Source organism: Eulemur rufifrons, chromosome 17 (genome assembly GCF_041146395.1).
Source record: "Eulemur rufifrons isolate Redbay chromosome 17, OSU_ERuf_1, whole genome shotgun sequence".
In the NCBI taxonomy this organism is placed as follows: Eukaryota; Metazoa; Chordata; class Mammalia; order Primates; family Lemuridae; genus Eulemur; species Eulemur rufifrons.
The window spans coordinates 80,808,623-80,823,612 of NC_090999.1; the positions used below are offsets into that span (position 1 = coordinate 80,808,623).

General features: G+C 38.7%; 1 protein-coding gene across 1 annotated transcript in view; it reads left to right on the forward strand.

The window, feature by feature from the left end:
* Positions 1 to 14,990, forward strand: part of KCNN2 (potassium calcium-activated channel subfamily N member 2) — a 143,421-nt gene that overhangs the window by 103,994 nt on the left and 24,437 nt on the right. Inside the window, exon 5 of the mRNA XM_069492803.1 lies at positions 11,241 to 11,382. Coding sequence (XP_069348904.1) covers positions 11,241 to 11,382 — 142 coding nt within the window. The remainder of the gene's footprint in view (positions 1 to 11,240; positions 11,383 to 14,990) is intronic.

Below are 14,990 nucleotides of genomic sequence, written 5' to 3' on the forward strand. Positions count from 1 at the left end.
AATCCATTTTAAATATGTACATAAAATATTTTTGCTCAGTTGTAATAGACATTTAATTTTTTAATGATGATTTAGTGTGTAAATTGGAGGGAAATCATCATTGATACTATCTGTGTTCCAATATATTTTTATTAATAACATTGATAGTAGTCAAATAATTATATAGGTATGAGATCTAAGACTGTTAATTTATTGACAGATAAATCATTGCTGAAGTCACTTATTCTAATACGAAATGAAACACATAAATGAGTAATAGAATTAGACAACAAAACAACTTTGTCATCTTTTCAGGGAAACATGATAAATGTAATTCTCAAGTTCAAACACCGATATGTGTTCTATCATCCCTTTCCTTCCTTTAGGGTCTTTGAGCTTTATTTTAAAGTAAACTTATGCTCTTGGAACATATCCACTGATGGTCTCTACACAAAGGCAAATTTTCTGTATCCGAAGTGTGAGTGAAACTCTAATTAGCCGAGGTTAACAAATGAAAAGAAATCAGACCTTTTGCAGAACCACGAACACCCCATGAAACACACACATACAGGGTGAGAGAGACAGAGAAGTGTTTAGCTTTTTGATTTTTCGAAATGAAAAGAGAGGAAAAAATTCCAAATGTGCACAGTTAAAGGAGCAAAATAAAATTAAGGTAAAAAACTCACTTTGATATTTTAGAGTTAATAATGAGTTACATAATTTATGAAAATTCAAACTGGCTTCTGCCTAAATTAAATTTGGGCTCTAGAGGTAGCATCATACTGCCTATCTCTGCTGCTTTTCCTTGGTTACTTGTGTTAAAGGAAGACCGTATTGGGATCCTCAAGGCCCTCAGCCATGTTTGTGTTTTCATGACTTGGTGGCAGGGAGAAGAGTAGTTGTGCAGAGAGAGGACAATGAGAAGGTCATATAGACTGGAACATATCACACTCTGGGCTTAAAGGACTTTCCATAAATTATTTTCAGAGTAGTTTCATACATCCAGTTACAACATATACACTTTAGAGTAGTTTCAGCAGTGTTTGGACTTACTGGATTTTACATTTTGTTTGAATTTAAAACTATAATTTTAGGTGTCAGTGTTATAATAGTAGACATTCATGTCATCACTTTCAATCTGTTTTATATGTATATGTATTTTCTTGATAGCTCTTTACATCTAGTGTTCACATTTATTACAACTTGTGTATTACCTTGTTATTCCTTGTAACCAGTTTTCTCCCTTACTAGATTTTAAGCTTCTCATGAACACTATTTTTATTCATCTACATAGTCTCAGGGCCTCCAAAAGTTCCTTTATACATGTAGATGTTCAGCATGTTGTTGAATGAGGAACTCCTCCTGAAATAAAGCTAATTAATGGTTCTCAAACTTAATAGCACATTAAACTCACCTATGGAGCTTTTAAAAAAATCTCTGTCACAGTCCTCCCCAAAGAGAAATTGGCTTAATTGGTTGAGGGTGGGGCTTTTCATAGGTTTTTTTTTTTTTTAAAAAACACTTTCCAGGTGAACATGTTTCATATCCATCAGTGGCAAATGAGAAATGCATGTTTCTTTTTGAGCCATTGACACTCAGCACTTTTCTCCTCCAAACCTAGATATGTGCCTTTTTTTAGACTTCTTTTTATGCGCATAGGTTTTAATTATTTGACTCTCTGATTTGCCTCTAAATCGAAACTACATGCACATAGTTGGAGTTTAGAAGGAGATCATTTATCATACTCTTCTTACCTCTGTGGGCCTGAAACTGGTAGACATAGAAATATCAGCTTCATAAATGGTGTTAAGCAATTTGGATACACCACGTGCCCTATAGCCAAATGGGCTGCCTAATGTTCTGATAAGTCACCACTGGAGTAGAAAGAGTCATAGGTGCACCCCCGTATCCTGAGGGAGTCGCCCTCTGTCCTGGGGAAGCTTACCACATAAAAAACCAAGTACACCTGCTTTGTGGGCGAAGCAAGCAGAGGGAGGGCCTGAGCTACACCTGTTCAGTTCCCCCTCCCAGATTCTCCATCCTTCCCCTCTACAAAACCAGGAGAAATTGATTGCTGCCTCATTTTCCCTCCCAAAACATAAACCACACACACACACTCGCACACACTAACTAATTTAAACAAATAATGTTAGATGCAACCATTTTAAATATTTAGCTCTGGGCTATTATTTTCCCTCCTTGAAACTTTTTAAGATCATCTTTTTATTCCTGATATTTTAAAATTTACAATGATCTGCCTTCACATAGGCCTTTTCTTATTCTGTATGCGGATTCTCAGTAGAATCTTCCTTTTGGAGATAGATGCCTACCTTCTAGTTTTCCTGTCAAAGAAATAAAACAACATTCTCCTTTCTTTTCTTCCACTTTTTATATTCTCCTTCTGGATAAACAGTCATTCTACTCTCTGCGTTGATTCTGAGAAGGTATCTTTTTTGTTCTCCTTTTTTCCTTCTCTTTTTGTCTTTTTCTACTTCCCGGGAGATTTCTGCCAACTTATATTCTAATGAGATTATGGTTATTTTTTCACTATAATTCTGAGTTTTAGTCCACTTTTTCTCTTCATCCTTTTTTTCTGGATGGAACCTGTTCCTTGAGATCTTTCATGATATAATTTAGAGAGTTCAGAAGTCCTGTCCCCTCATCACCTTGCATTGTTTCAAGTTTCTTCTGTTTGCTTTCTTCTCTTTATTTTTTCTTGTGTGTATATGTATCTTTTCTACAGAACTCATACCTCAAATGCATGCTGATCATTTGCTGTTCTTTCTTATTCAAGAATGGCAATTGGAAGCCAGTTGGAAGTTCTGTATGGGGACGGGGCTTATTGTTTGGTAAAAAGTACTGTAGGATGAAAGCCAAGTTTTTCATTAGGGAGTTCTTTATGTTAATACATGAGTTTTTTTCTCAGAAATTCTGTTTCTCCAGAGAAAAATATTCTTTAGCAAGTTCTAATAATTAGGATCAGGTATTGGGGAATGAAGGAAGGAAACTAGAAATGCTCTTCAGTTTAGAAACTTGAACCTAATTTTCACATTTTCAGCCCCAAACATCTCTTCTGCCCTTAGCTGGGCCCCAAATCCCTGAGTATCCCCTCCACCCCCAATAAACCTATCTCCTGTTAGTTGTCTGGTGGGACCAGGCCGGGCACTTACCTGGATATCCGTCATTCCACATACTTAGGCTTAATCAGTTCTCCTGGTTTCAGCTTTGAATCTTATCTACCCATTGTGTGATGCCTGGTTTCTCCAAGGTGTGAACTTTCCATGGCTTCTATGACAATTTGTGCCTTTTAATTGAGATTACCTATATCATTTATATTTAGCGTGGTTACAGATATGTTTGGGTAAAACTCTCCTCTTACTGTTTGTCTTCCATGTGTTCTATCTCGCCTCTGTTCCTTTTTTCCCTCTACTTCTGCCTCCTCTGGGATTATGTTTGTTTTTTTTTAAGTGTTTCATCTTATATATCCTTTATTGGGTTATCAGGTATTATTCTTCGATGTGTTATTTTAATGGTTCCTTTGGGGTTTATCGCATACAGACATAACTTATTTTGTTATGTTTCACTTTATTGTGCTTCACAGATATTGCATTTTTTACAAATTGCAGGTTTGTGCCAACCCTGTGTCACACAAGTCTATTGGTGTCATTTTCCAGTAGCATGTGCTTGCTTTGTGTCTCTATGTCACATTTTAGTAATTCTAGTAATATTTCAAACTTTTTCATTATTATATCTGTTACAGTGATCTGTGATCAGGGATCTTGTTACTGTTGTCATTGGGGGAACTACAAACTGTGCCCTTATAAGATGGTAAACTTAATCAATAAATGTTGTGCGTGTTCTGACTGCTCCACCAACCTACTGTTCCCCATTTCTCTCCCTCCCCTTGGGCCTCCCTATTCTCTGCAGCACAAAAATATTGAGATGAGGCCGATTAATAAGCCTACATTGGCCTCTCAGTGTTCAAGTAATGGGAAGAATTGCACTTCTCTCACTTTAAATCAAAAGCTAAAAATGATTAAGTTTAGTGAGGAAGCCCTTTCAAAAGCCTAAATAGGCTGAGAGTTAGGCTTCTTGCACCAAACAGTTAGTCAAGTTGTGAATGTAAATGAAAAGTGAAGGAAACTAAAAGCGCTAACCAATGAACACACAAATGATAAGAAAGCAAAACAGCCTTATTGCTGATATGGAGAAAGTTTGAGTGGTCTGGATAGAAGATCAAACCAGCCACAGCATTCCCTTCAGCAAAAGCCTAATCCAGAGCAAGGCCGTAAGTCTCTTCAATTCTGTTATGGCTGAGGGAGGTGAGGAAGCTGCAAAAGAAAAGTTTGAAGCTAGCAGAGGTTGGTTCACAAGATTTAAGAAAAGAAGTGTTCATAACGTAAAAGTGTAAGATGAAGCAGCAAGGGCTGTTGTAGAAGCTGTCACAAGTTATATGTTAATATAAATAGCACATTAGCAAGAGTTTGGAAGAGGTTGATTCCAGACCTCATGGATAACTTTGAGGGCTTCAAGACTTCAGTGGAGGAGGGAACTGCAGATGTGGTGGAAATAGCAAGAGAACTAGAATTAGAAGTGGAGCCTGAAGATGTGACTGAACTGCTATAATCACATGATAAAACTTGAACAGATGAGGAGTTCCTTCTTATGAATGAGCAAAGAAAGTGGTTTCTTGAAATGGAATCTACTCCTGGTGACAATGCTGGGGACATGTTGAAATGACAACAAAGGCTTTACAATAGTGCATAAACTTAGTTGACAAAGCAGAAGCAGGGTTTGAGAGGATTGATTCCAATTTTGAAAAAAGTTCTGTGGGTAAAATGCTATCAAACAGCATCTCATGCTACAGAGGAATCTTTCATAGAAGGAAAAGCCAATTGATGTGGCAGGCTTCATTGTGGTCTTATTTTAAGAAACTGCCACAGCGACCCCAGCCTTCAGCAGCCACCACTCTGACCTGTCAGCAGCCATCAACATCGAGGCAAGACCTTTCACCAGCAGAAAGATTGAGATCCTGAAGGCTCAGATTGTTAGCATTTTTGCACAGTAAAGTACTTTTTTTTTTCTTTTTCTCTTTTTTTTTTTTTTTTATTTCAGCTTATCATCATGGGGGTGCAAAAGTTCAGGCCACATACACTGCCCATGTCCCTCCCATCCCCCCGAGTCAGAACTTCAAGCGTGTCCATTCCCCAGACGGTGCGCAACGCACTCATCATATAGGTATACACCCATCCCCTCCCCCCCATCCCCCACCTCTGTCCCATACCTAATTAATGTTATTCCCAAATGTGCACTTAGGTGATGATCAGGGAAACCAATTTGCTGGTGAGTACATGTGGTGCTTGTTTTTCCATTCTTGGGATACTTCACTTAATAGGATAGGTTCCAACTCTATCCAGGAGAACAGAAGGGACTCCATATCACCGTTATTCCTTATAGCTGGGTAATACTCCATGGTATACATATACCACAATTTACTAATCCACTCATGAATTGATGGGCATTTGGGTTGTTTCCACATCTTTGCAATTGTGAATTGTGCTGCTATAAACATTCGGGTACAGGTATCTTTTTTATAGAATGACTTTTGTTCCTCTGGGTAGATGCTCAATAATGGGATTGCTGGATCAAATGGTAGGTCTACTTGAATCTGTTTAAGGTATCTCCATAATGCTTTCCACAGGGGTTGCACTAGTTTGCAGTCCCACCAGCAGTGAGCAGGGTAGATCAAACAGAAGAAAGAATCTTAAAGTACTTTTTAATTCAGGTATGTACGTTGCTATTTTTAGGCAAAATGCTATTGCGTACTTAATAGACTACAGTATAAACATAACTTTTATGTGCACTGGGAAAAAAAATTTATTTGACTTGCTTTACTGCAATATTCACTTTATAGCAGTGATCTGAAACCAAACTGGCAATATCTTCCAGGTATGCCTGTACTTATATCCTTAGTTATACTATACCTAGACATACTATACCTATGTTAGCACAATCTTATCTTCACCTGATAGTATACCATTTGCTAAAGTCTATCTTCAGGTGATACTGTATCACTTTACACACAGTGCGCCCATTTCTCCAGCCTTGGGTAGTTTTACAGTTGGGTACTGATCAGTACTCGGCTCAATACTCAGGCAGACCCCTTCTGCAGATCTCTAGTTTGGCCTCTGTGCAGATCTCTCCTTTCTGGTTTTTGGCCTCCCTAGATTTCCATCTGTCTCCTTCATCACAGGGAGACCTCTAGGATCTGCCTGCTTTTCTTCCCTGAGCTACATCCTGGAGGTTCTCTTTAGACATAAACTGGGGCAATTGTATAGCTCACGTTGGTTATTTTCCATCTGTCAGGAATGACTGTCCTCTGCTGCTATGGCCAATGTCTTGATAACCATTGTTTCAGGTAATTTATCTGTTTTTTTTAATTGTTTCAGGAGAAAGTATAAATCTAGTTCCCTGTTGCTCCATTATGGCTGAAAGCAAGATATACTTTCATTCATATAAGAATGTGTAATTTCATGTTCACTGATGTCTCCTTTTCTTTCCCTTTGTTCTTGTGGGTTTATGCTTTTTTTTTTAATTGCCTTATTATCATTTTAGTGGTATTTCAGGAGAGAGAATTGATGGTGGATTGATCACATGCATTTAAATCTCCATAATACTTTTCACTGTGTAACTAAGGCTGACATTTGAGACCAGAGCTGACATTTGAGATATTTTTTTGCTATTTCTAATATTAATAGTAGAATAGAGAAGGATTAATGAACATATTTTGCCAGCCGTTAACCCTGATTGAATTATTTTTTACAGGTATAGAAATACTTTTATAAGTTGCACACAGATCTTGGAACATATGACAAATCCAATTTGTGTTGACTGGTGAGCAAGAATCACTTCTATCCCCTTTTTGTATCTCTGTGTATGTGATCCTGAAGGCCTCGCATGTGGCCTAGGGCAAGTCGAGGACATGTTTCCCATTGTCACACTAATTTAATAAACACCAGTTTCCTGATATATTTTTGTAAGCACTGGTGACTATACAACAATGAATAAGGCATAGTCTTTATCTTCAAATTCTTCATAATTTCAATTCTAAGGGCATGTTAGATGAGCAAATTATACATTACATGTCTTATGACCCAAGTTAACATTTATTGTATGGTGCTAGAGACAGCTACAAGACGATGCTCCTGGGATACAGAGGAAGGACCAGCCTAGAGTATCCTGCCGACCAAAAGCTATGTACAGTCTGGGAAAGAGGCCCCACAAACAGATTCTCAAAGCACAAGTCAGGGTTGGAAAGGTGGGAGAAGGTTTCCAGGCAGAAGGCCGTGCATTTGCAGAGAAAGAGAGCTGCGAAGAACAGCCTCACTGCCAGCTGCTAGCGTGGGAGCTGCTGGGGCAGGCAGGGGAGCTGGGCAGAGGTACCTTGCTCACGGGGAAGAGGGCAGTGATCTGATTCCCCAGGAAAGGTAACTCCTGTGAACTCTGACAGACGTTGTAGAAAGCTGTCGTATTTCTGATCTAAGAAACGGTGCTAGATCCACAGTTAGCAATGCATGAAGAAATGAATAAGAAATAGAAACTAAGAAAAGGAGTATTTTCCTTCTTTTAAAACCTTAAAGCTGATCTCACAATCTTTAAGTCTCTTACATGTCCAGGGCTGTAATACAGTCCAAAGAGTCCTCTGCCAAAACCCTGAAGTCCTTATTTTAAAAGTTTAAGATGATCAGACATTCATTCCTTGCACTAATTTTAATCTTATTTAATGTATTTTTGATTAAACCAGTATTAAAATTGATCAAAATTTGCAATTTCCTACATGAGTCATTTCTTCATGTCTTTCTCAGAACAGTTCTCTGTGTGGAGAAGAAGGTTGGAATTGTCTGAGTTCGTTTGTGACATGAGTTTCTACTATAAGAAATGTTTTGAAATTTTTTAAACTTTAAAGGGTACATATTCATCATTCACAATTATATGAATCTGGCATAAATTAAAAACCTGAGGGGTGCTCTAAGTAATGTCATCCTGTTGATAAGTCTAATATTTGTTCCTGAGTTGCTAAAAAAGAAATTAGGTGATTATTCTAATAGCATCTAATTTGGTCCTTAATTACCTCATCTTGACTATTCACAACTAAGTATGTCTGAATGTAACATAAACATTAGTATGAGATGTTATTTTTCTATTCTGAGCTATTTTTCAGGCAGGTTTATTATTTCGTAAGCAAAAAGGATGATTTACCATTGAATCCCAAACCCTAAAATATGAGCTCCTAGAAAGGTATTTGTTTCTAATTAGGGCCCTTCAATACAGAATTACAGTCTCTGATGCAGTGTAATATGCACAGCCTATAATAAATATTGACTGAATGATATAATGACATATTTCTTGAGAGTGTTTGGCAAATTGTCAAATAAGGATGGTAGAAATTTGTGTATTTAAGATGTGTACATTTATTAAAGATGAGGAACTAAAGAGGAGTTAGCTTGCTCAAATGTTCCAGTGGATGCATTCCATTGCAATTTTCAGTCATTTACTGATCCAAACTTTGAAAATCATATAAAAAGTGTTACAGGAAGAACAAATTAGAAAGACTTTCACACCCATGCCAAAGTTGAGATTTCCTTGCAGGCAACAGCTGTGAGAATGCCCCTAGAGACCTTTGTTTATAGCATGAAATCTCAAAACTTTGCTTTGTAGTTAGTTGTTCTTGCAAAAACTATGTGCCTAGCAGATAATAGTGTTCTGGTCACTTGCAATGGCAGTGTAAAAATAAATTGAAATGGAGATTTCACTCAGACACAGGCACATTTTCTAAGCGTCTAGAAACTAAGTGTCTAAGGACATTTTGCTGATATAGAAAGGGTGAAGAATTTAACTGTTTCAGCCAAAGATTGTCCATGTATCAAAAACATTTTATGTTAAATGAGAAAATGCAAGTTAAGTGCTAAGCACATAATGAGTGTTCAGTAAATATGTGTACATACACATGTATCAGGGAATTAGATTAATTCAAGTGTATCAGATCCGTGTATAAATCATGCTTTGTTAAGAGGAAAACTTTTTCTCACAATTTAGAATTGAATAGGAAATGAACTCTTTTGCTTCCCCTCTCCTGTGGAGCCCATGCTCTCATGCCAGGGTAATGTATTTATTCTCTGTTTTAGGCAACTGCTTGGTGAGGAATACTTACGAGAGAGCTCATGAATGGGTTATAATTCAAAACTCATTTCTGAGGGTTGTGTCTTGACATGAAAATCACATTCTCCCCTGGAAGCTCGGTTACATGTGCAAGGCAGGCTCTCCAGCAGTCCACAGAAGCCTGCTTAGCTCATACTGTACCTGAGCAAAGCACTAGTCACATCAGCCTATTCCTAGGCTGTTACACATGACAGAACAAAGATTCTCAGGGGAAATGCACTCATCTGTCTTCCTGGAATTCTAGGAATACATTTGACCTCCCCTTTGGCAATGGCAGTCTCTCCACAAGGATATTCTAGGAAGAGGGGACTCCACAACTAGGTCATGTTGACTGTTCTTTGGATATGGAACAGTGGAAGTTTCTGTCCTCCTGCCACCAGCAACTTGCAGGATGCTCTGCAACAGGGCTGCCTGTCTGTTCCTGTGCCCTTTCCTTTGATTCAGGAGATCCAGGGATTGCCCCCACTCCTCCTTACTCTGGGGTTCCATTCACTCCAGCTCGGAGCTTCTCTTGCGCTGGCCCAAAGTAGCAGGAAACAGCACTTCTTAGCTTCTCTCTTACTTCTTTGGAAGTAGACAAAGGTACAAAAGTGATAAGCATGAGTTTTTTGTGTATCCAAAGATCGAGTGTAAGATCTACTGATATTCTGGAGGAAAGCTTATACTCATGAGTCTTCTGGAATTTTGGTTTTAGAAGCAGGAGACTTGGCATGAGATGAGTGATAGATGAAGAAAAAAAAAAAAAAAGCACAGAGAACGTGATGGCCTAGTGTAGGTTGTAATATTTCGGATTAATCTTGGGGCTCTGGCCAGCAGCCTCCTCGCCACCGCAGCCCTGGCAGCACAGGCAGGGCATTGAGTTGAAAGAAGGATTCAGTGAGTGAAGCCAGGGGGTGATGATTACCAGGCAGCTGTCAGCATACTTTGTAGAGTAAGAAACGAGGACAGGAAAGCCCTCCTAGTGGTATCTGAAAGAGGAGAAGGGAGGGAAAAGTTGGTTGAAAAGCAAGGAAGGTCCTCTAGAGACCACAGTCGGGGGTCTGACTGCCATAAGGACGGAGGAGGGCCACCCTACCCCATGACTACACAGAACACGTATCTGGAGCAAATTCTTCTAGGGCGACAACTCACATGGCCTTGCTGCTGTAGGGGTATACATGGTGGAAACCAGTGTCCACCTCATGGGCACAGGGTTACTATTTAGTACTGTTTATTCAAGCAAAATGTGAAAGGATATCTGTTTCTGTTACAAAAACCTTCTTCCTCACCAGTAAAACCTGACACCTCGAATAATAATCAGGATAAGTTGTATCCCTCTCCCTATTTTTGACTATTAAGTTCTTTGTGTGCAACTGTCTCTGTAAGACAACTTCTGTAACACTCTGGCCTTGGGAAGGGACTCTGAGGTCAGAGGTGCAGGCTCTGTTTTCAAGGGGGATGGCTAGCAAAGGGCCTCCAGGTGGACAGACCGTTACAGTGTCATCCGTGACAGAGGCAGGCACAGGATGCCCAGAGAGCACAGGGGAGGCGCTGGGGACAACAGTCGACAGAAAAGGCTCCCACCTGAATTTATTTTGAAGGCTGAGGAGTTAGCCGATATTAGGGAAATAAATGTAACAAAGGACAATCCAAGCAATGGGAACAGCATGATTCCTTTCACTACAAAGGTGTGGACTAAGATCGGGCAACTGCATATTGTCTCATAAGTCTGGCACATCGCTAGGCATCAAGGAGTGAGGAGACACTGGGCAGGGACCAGAGGAGTCTACAAAGATAAATGTGTGTGGATCATGTTACGCCAAGATGAGAGTCAGTTTTCATATTTTATAGTTTCAGATTATTTTTAAAGTTGAGGCACTTCCTGATGTCTCTTAGATTGCTTAGATGGAATCTCAGTTTTACTTATAATCTCCAGCTTTGAAAACTTCTAAGTAGAGTAGTTTATAGAAGGTACAGTGAATATATTGAATTGAATCAAACTGCCCTAAGCTATCATACTAGAAATGAATTATAAAGGACTGGCTTTATTTGCTATTTTTCAGGTACCATGATCAACAGGATGTTACTAGCAACTTCCTTGGAGCAATGTGGTTGATATCAATAACTTTTCTCTCCATTGGTTATGGAGACATGGTACCTAACACATACTGTGGGAAAGGAGTCTGTTTGCTTACTGGAATTATGGTAAGTGTCTTTTTTACTTCACATCTCTTTTGTTTACTCTCGAGAAAGCACTTAAAGTATTCAGTCCATGTGCATAAGTCATTGTAAGCTACTCATTTTCCCAACAGCAGGAAATCAGTATAAAAAAATTAGTTTTATGTTGGGAAAGAACATCTACAGTTTTCATCTTAATTCTTCTCATCATGAGGTTCTGTTGAAGAGGTAGAACGGCTTGATTGCTGTTTGTGGGCCATGTGCTAATTTGATGAACTAATTTGATCTTAGACCTTTGGCTTCAGAGTGAGAAAGTTCTTTCAAGTCTGAGTTCCGCCATTTCCTACGAGCTGTGCAAACCTGAATCAATTTCTCTGAAATTTACTTACCTCGTTTGTAAAATGTGGACCATAATAACTATCTTGAAATGTGTTGGAGGGTTGAAAACTTACATTTTAGTAATTAAAGTATTATTTATTCTTTTAACAAAGTTGTGTTGATTGCCAGGCACTGGCCTAGGTAGGAGGAATACAGCAAAGGAAGACAGAGACTGTCACTGTCCTGCTTCAAGGAGCTTGCAGGGGAAGACCTGCATTTAAAAAATATTTAGCAAATAATTATTAATTACATTTGTGTAATTAGTAAAGCTTCTGACCTGTTTTGGGGACTGGGCAAGAGGGATGGAATCTACACGGAGAAATCGTCACTGGAAAATTGATTTTGCAGCTGAGGTGAGAAGGGTGAGTAGCCCGGGAAGGAGGGAAGAACAGCATTCCAGGAAGAGGTAATGGTTTGTTTATTTGAAGCCAGTGAGGCAAGGAGGAGCTCAGCACACTTGAGCCAAGTCACTGGGCCAGGAGCGCACAGAGCAAAGGGGGAAAGAGGCCAGGTCTCGTGGAACACTTGAGAAGGGTCTGCTGCTGATGGTGACGTGCATTGTTCTTGGGTGGCTAACAGGCTCAGACACATTCTTTGCCCCTCACATGCTATGATCTAGCCAGGACTGCTTTGCTCCATTTGTCTGAGGTATGCAAAATGGGAGGCTAGTAAGTTGTGACTGTAATGTGGTGTGAACTTGTAAATGTTTCAGCCAGCGGTAGTTTCAAATTGACAGTGCACCATTTTTAATGACCTAGGTTTGTCTTCATTCCTTACCTGCTTTGTATAGTTCGGTTACAGTAAAGAGTATTATTGTGATGCTTGTTTGTTTTCCAAGTACATAAGGATATGAACCAGTGCTGCGAGCTCCATAGGCTGGAAGTTCCCAAAATTTCTAAAATTCAGCAACCCTGTTCAGCATCTCTGCTGTCTGCATAGGTTGGCAGGAGAGAGCACAGGCTCCCCACTGAGGGCCTTGGAGTCGTGGCCAGTGCAGAGTGCACACCCCCAGCAGCTGCCTCGGAAGATTGTTCCAAGAGCCACAACTAACTGGAAGGACTGAATGCCCGTGGCACAGATAGGCCAGGAACATTCTTCTCCCCCTTGGTAGTATTCAACTGGGCTAAGGCAGCTTGCTGTGAAAATAAAATCCACGGCCAATTTTAATATTATCAATAGTAACAGGATGACTGTTTCACGTCCTAATTGCGGAAAATATAACATAGGGGGCATAATTTAACATTATTTGCTTGTAAAAGAAAAATATAGTTTTGTGAACTTTTCTTTTTCATTATACAGTACTTGGTATGCTCCATTATATGTTTACTATTGGATCATTTCCCTTTTTTCCTCAAATAATAGCATTTTATTATATAGTGGAGTGCTTTGGGAAATGAAATTTGCATGGCAGTATTTTTGGAAGGCACCATAACAAGCCCACAAGGGACATGAAAGATGCTATTTATAAAAACAGAACTGGTAGTTGCAGTCTTTCCCCCAGTGCTTCTTAGAAACAACTTCCTTAGTGTTTCTTTTTGGCAAAATGTAGCCCCTTTTATTTTTGCATCAGGTGTGACTCAAGGGTCATGCAGTTAGGCTCATTTGCCATGGAATCAGAGCCAAATTCGAGGTTAACTTTGCCTGCATGTTGTGATACATTTATCTTTCCTCAATAATTCTTTATTCCCAATGTCTCAACAACTGCTCCTTCAAAGTCTCATCAGATTTTTTATTTACCTGCTTTAACTGCTTCTTTGTTTAGGTTTCACTGTTGATCTTAATATAGAAGTTACGGGTACCTTTTGATCTATACGGACACAAACATGTTATAGATAATAGACTTTCCAGTGACTTTGTCCCTCCGTTCTTAGACTGAGGAACTCCATTCTTCTCCCTCATAAGGAACAGACTTAATTGACCTGATCAAAAATGGTTTACTTGCATATAGAGAAATTCAGTAATCTTTGAGTAACCTATTTGAAATACTATGTAGGGTTGCATTATCTCTACCTCTAGGCCAAGCAAATTCCCATGGAGTCAGGCTATGGGGCCGTCTTCTTGGGGTTAGCATCTGGGAGGTGATTGTTTCTCCTGGCAGTTCCTTAGAGATCAAGAACATATGGGTGGAAGTTACCTAGACACTGGTATAGAGACTGTTTGGCTGGCAATATAGATTCCGAAAAGAAGACAATTATTTTTCATAGTACATATTTTATGAAAAAAATGTGTTTCTGTTTTGTTAGACAAATTTTGTTTGCTTTTGTTTGCTTTTGATTTTAGGAAGTTGAAGTACCAGTTTGTCACTTTGGGGCCATCTAGCCAGAAATGACTTGTTTTTATTTCAGGTGGTTATTTGCGTATTCTCCCTTAGACTTTTGCAATGCATGTGTAGATAAAATGCACATAGTCATATTTCCTGTGAGTCATTTCTCTGTCTCCCTCGCCCTCCCTCTGGCCTTTAATAAACTGTGAAAAAGAAATACAATTTACAACACTCTTGAGAGAGCACAGGGTCATCTCTGAATCATCTTGCATATTATCTCTGAAGTACTATGTTTCTTTGTGTTCTTTTATATTTGAATTTTCTTGTGCTTGTGCTTATGAAATTTTGTCAGGATTTATACTTTTATGTGGCTTCTTTACATTTTTAAGTAAAGTGGTTGATCTAAATTCTAACACTTGTGAAGATTTCCCATTTTAAAAATGTACACAAAAGGAAATTAGCACTGCTTGTTTTCTTCATCAGGCTAATTGAAACTAATGCATTATTTCATGCTATCATTTTAGATGTTCACATTTCATTGGTCAAAACCCAAAATTAAGCTGTTGCTTAGAATTTTTAAAATAGCTGGATTTGTATAATGAGTAAAGTTTTGGGGAGCCAAGGACATCAGATTAAGATTACCCTGCAGTGTTCTATGCAGAAATATATCGTTAAACCATGAAGAGAGATGGTTTTCTATAATATGTATAAGAGAAAAACAAATGTCATTATTAAGAAATAATCTCCCTTTGCCTAAAATGTAAATTGTGAATCCAAGACAATTCTAAAAACTTTTTTTGTAATATTTAGATTGTGCTTACAATGTTGTACATATATGATTGTGGAACTACTAATATAGGGGGATACTAGATACCGAAATTCTTTAACAAGAATTCCAATGTGATGGATCAAACAAATCAAGTAGAAATTTCTCTTTTACAAAAACCTATATAGAAATTAAAGCCTGCTGGCCAGGTGCAATGGCTCATGCCTG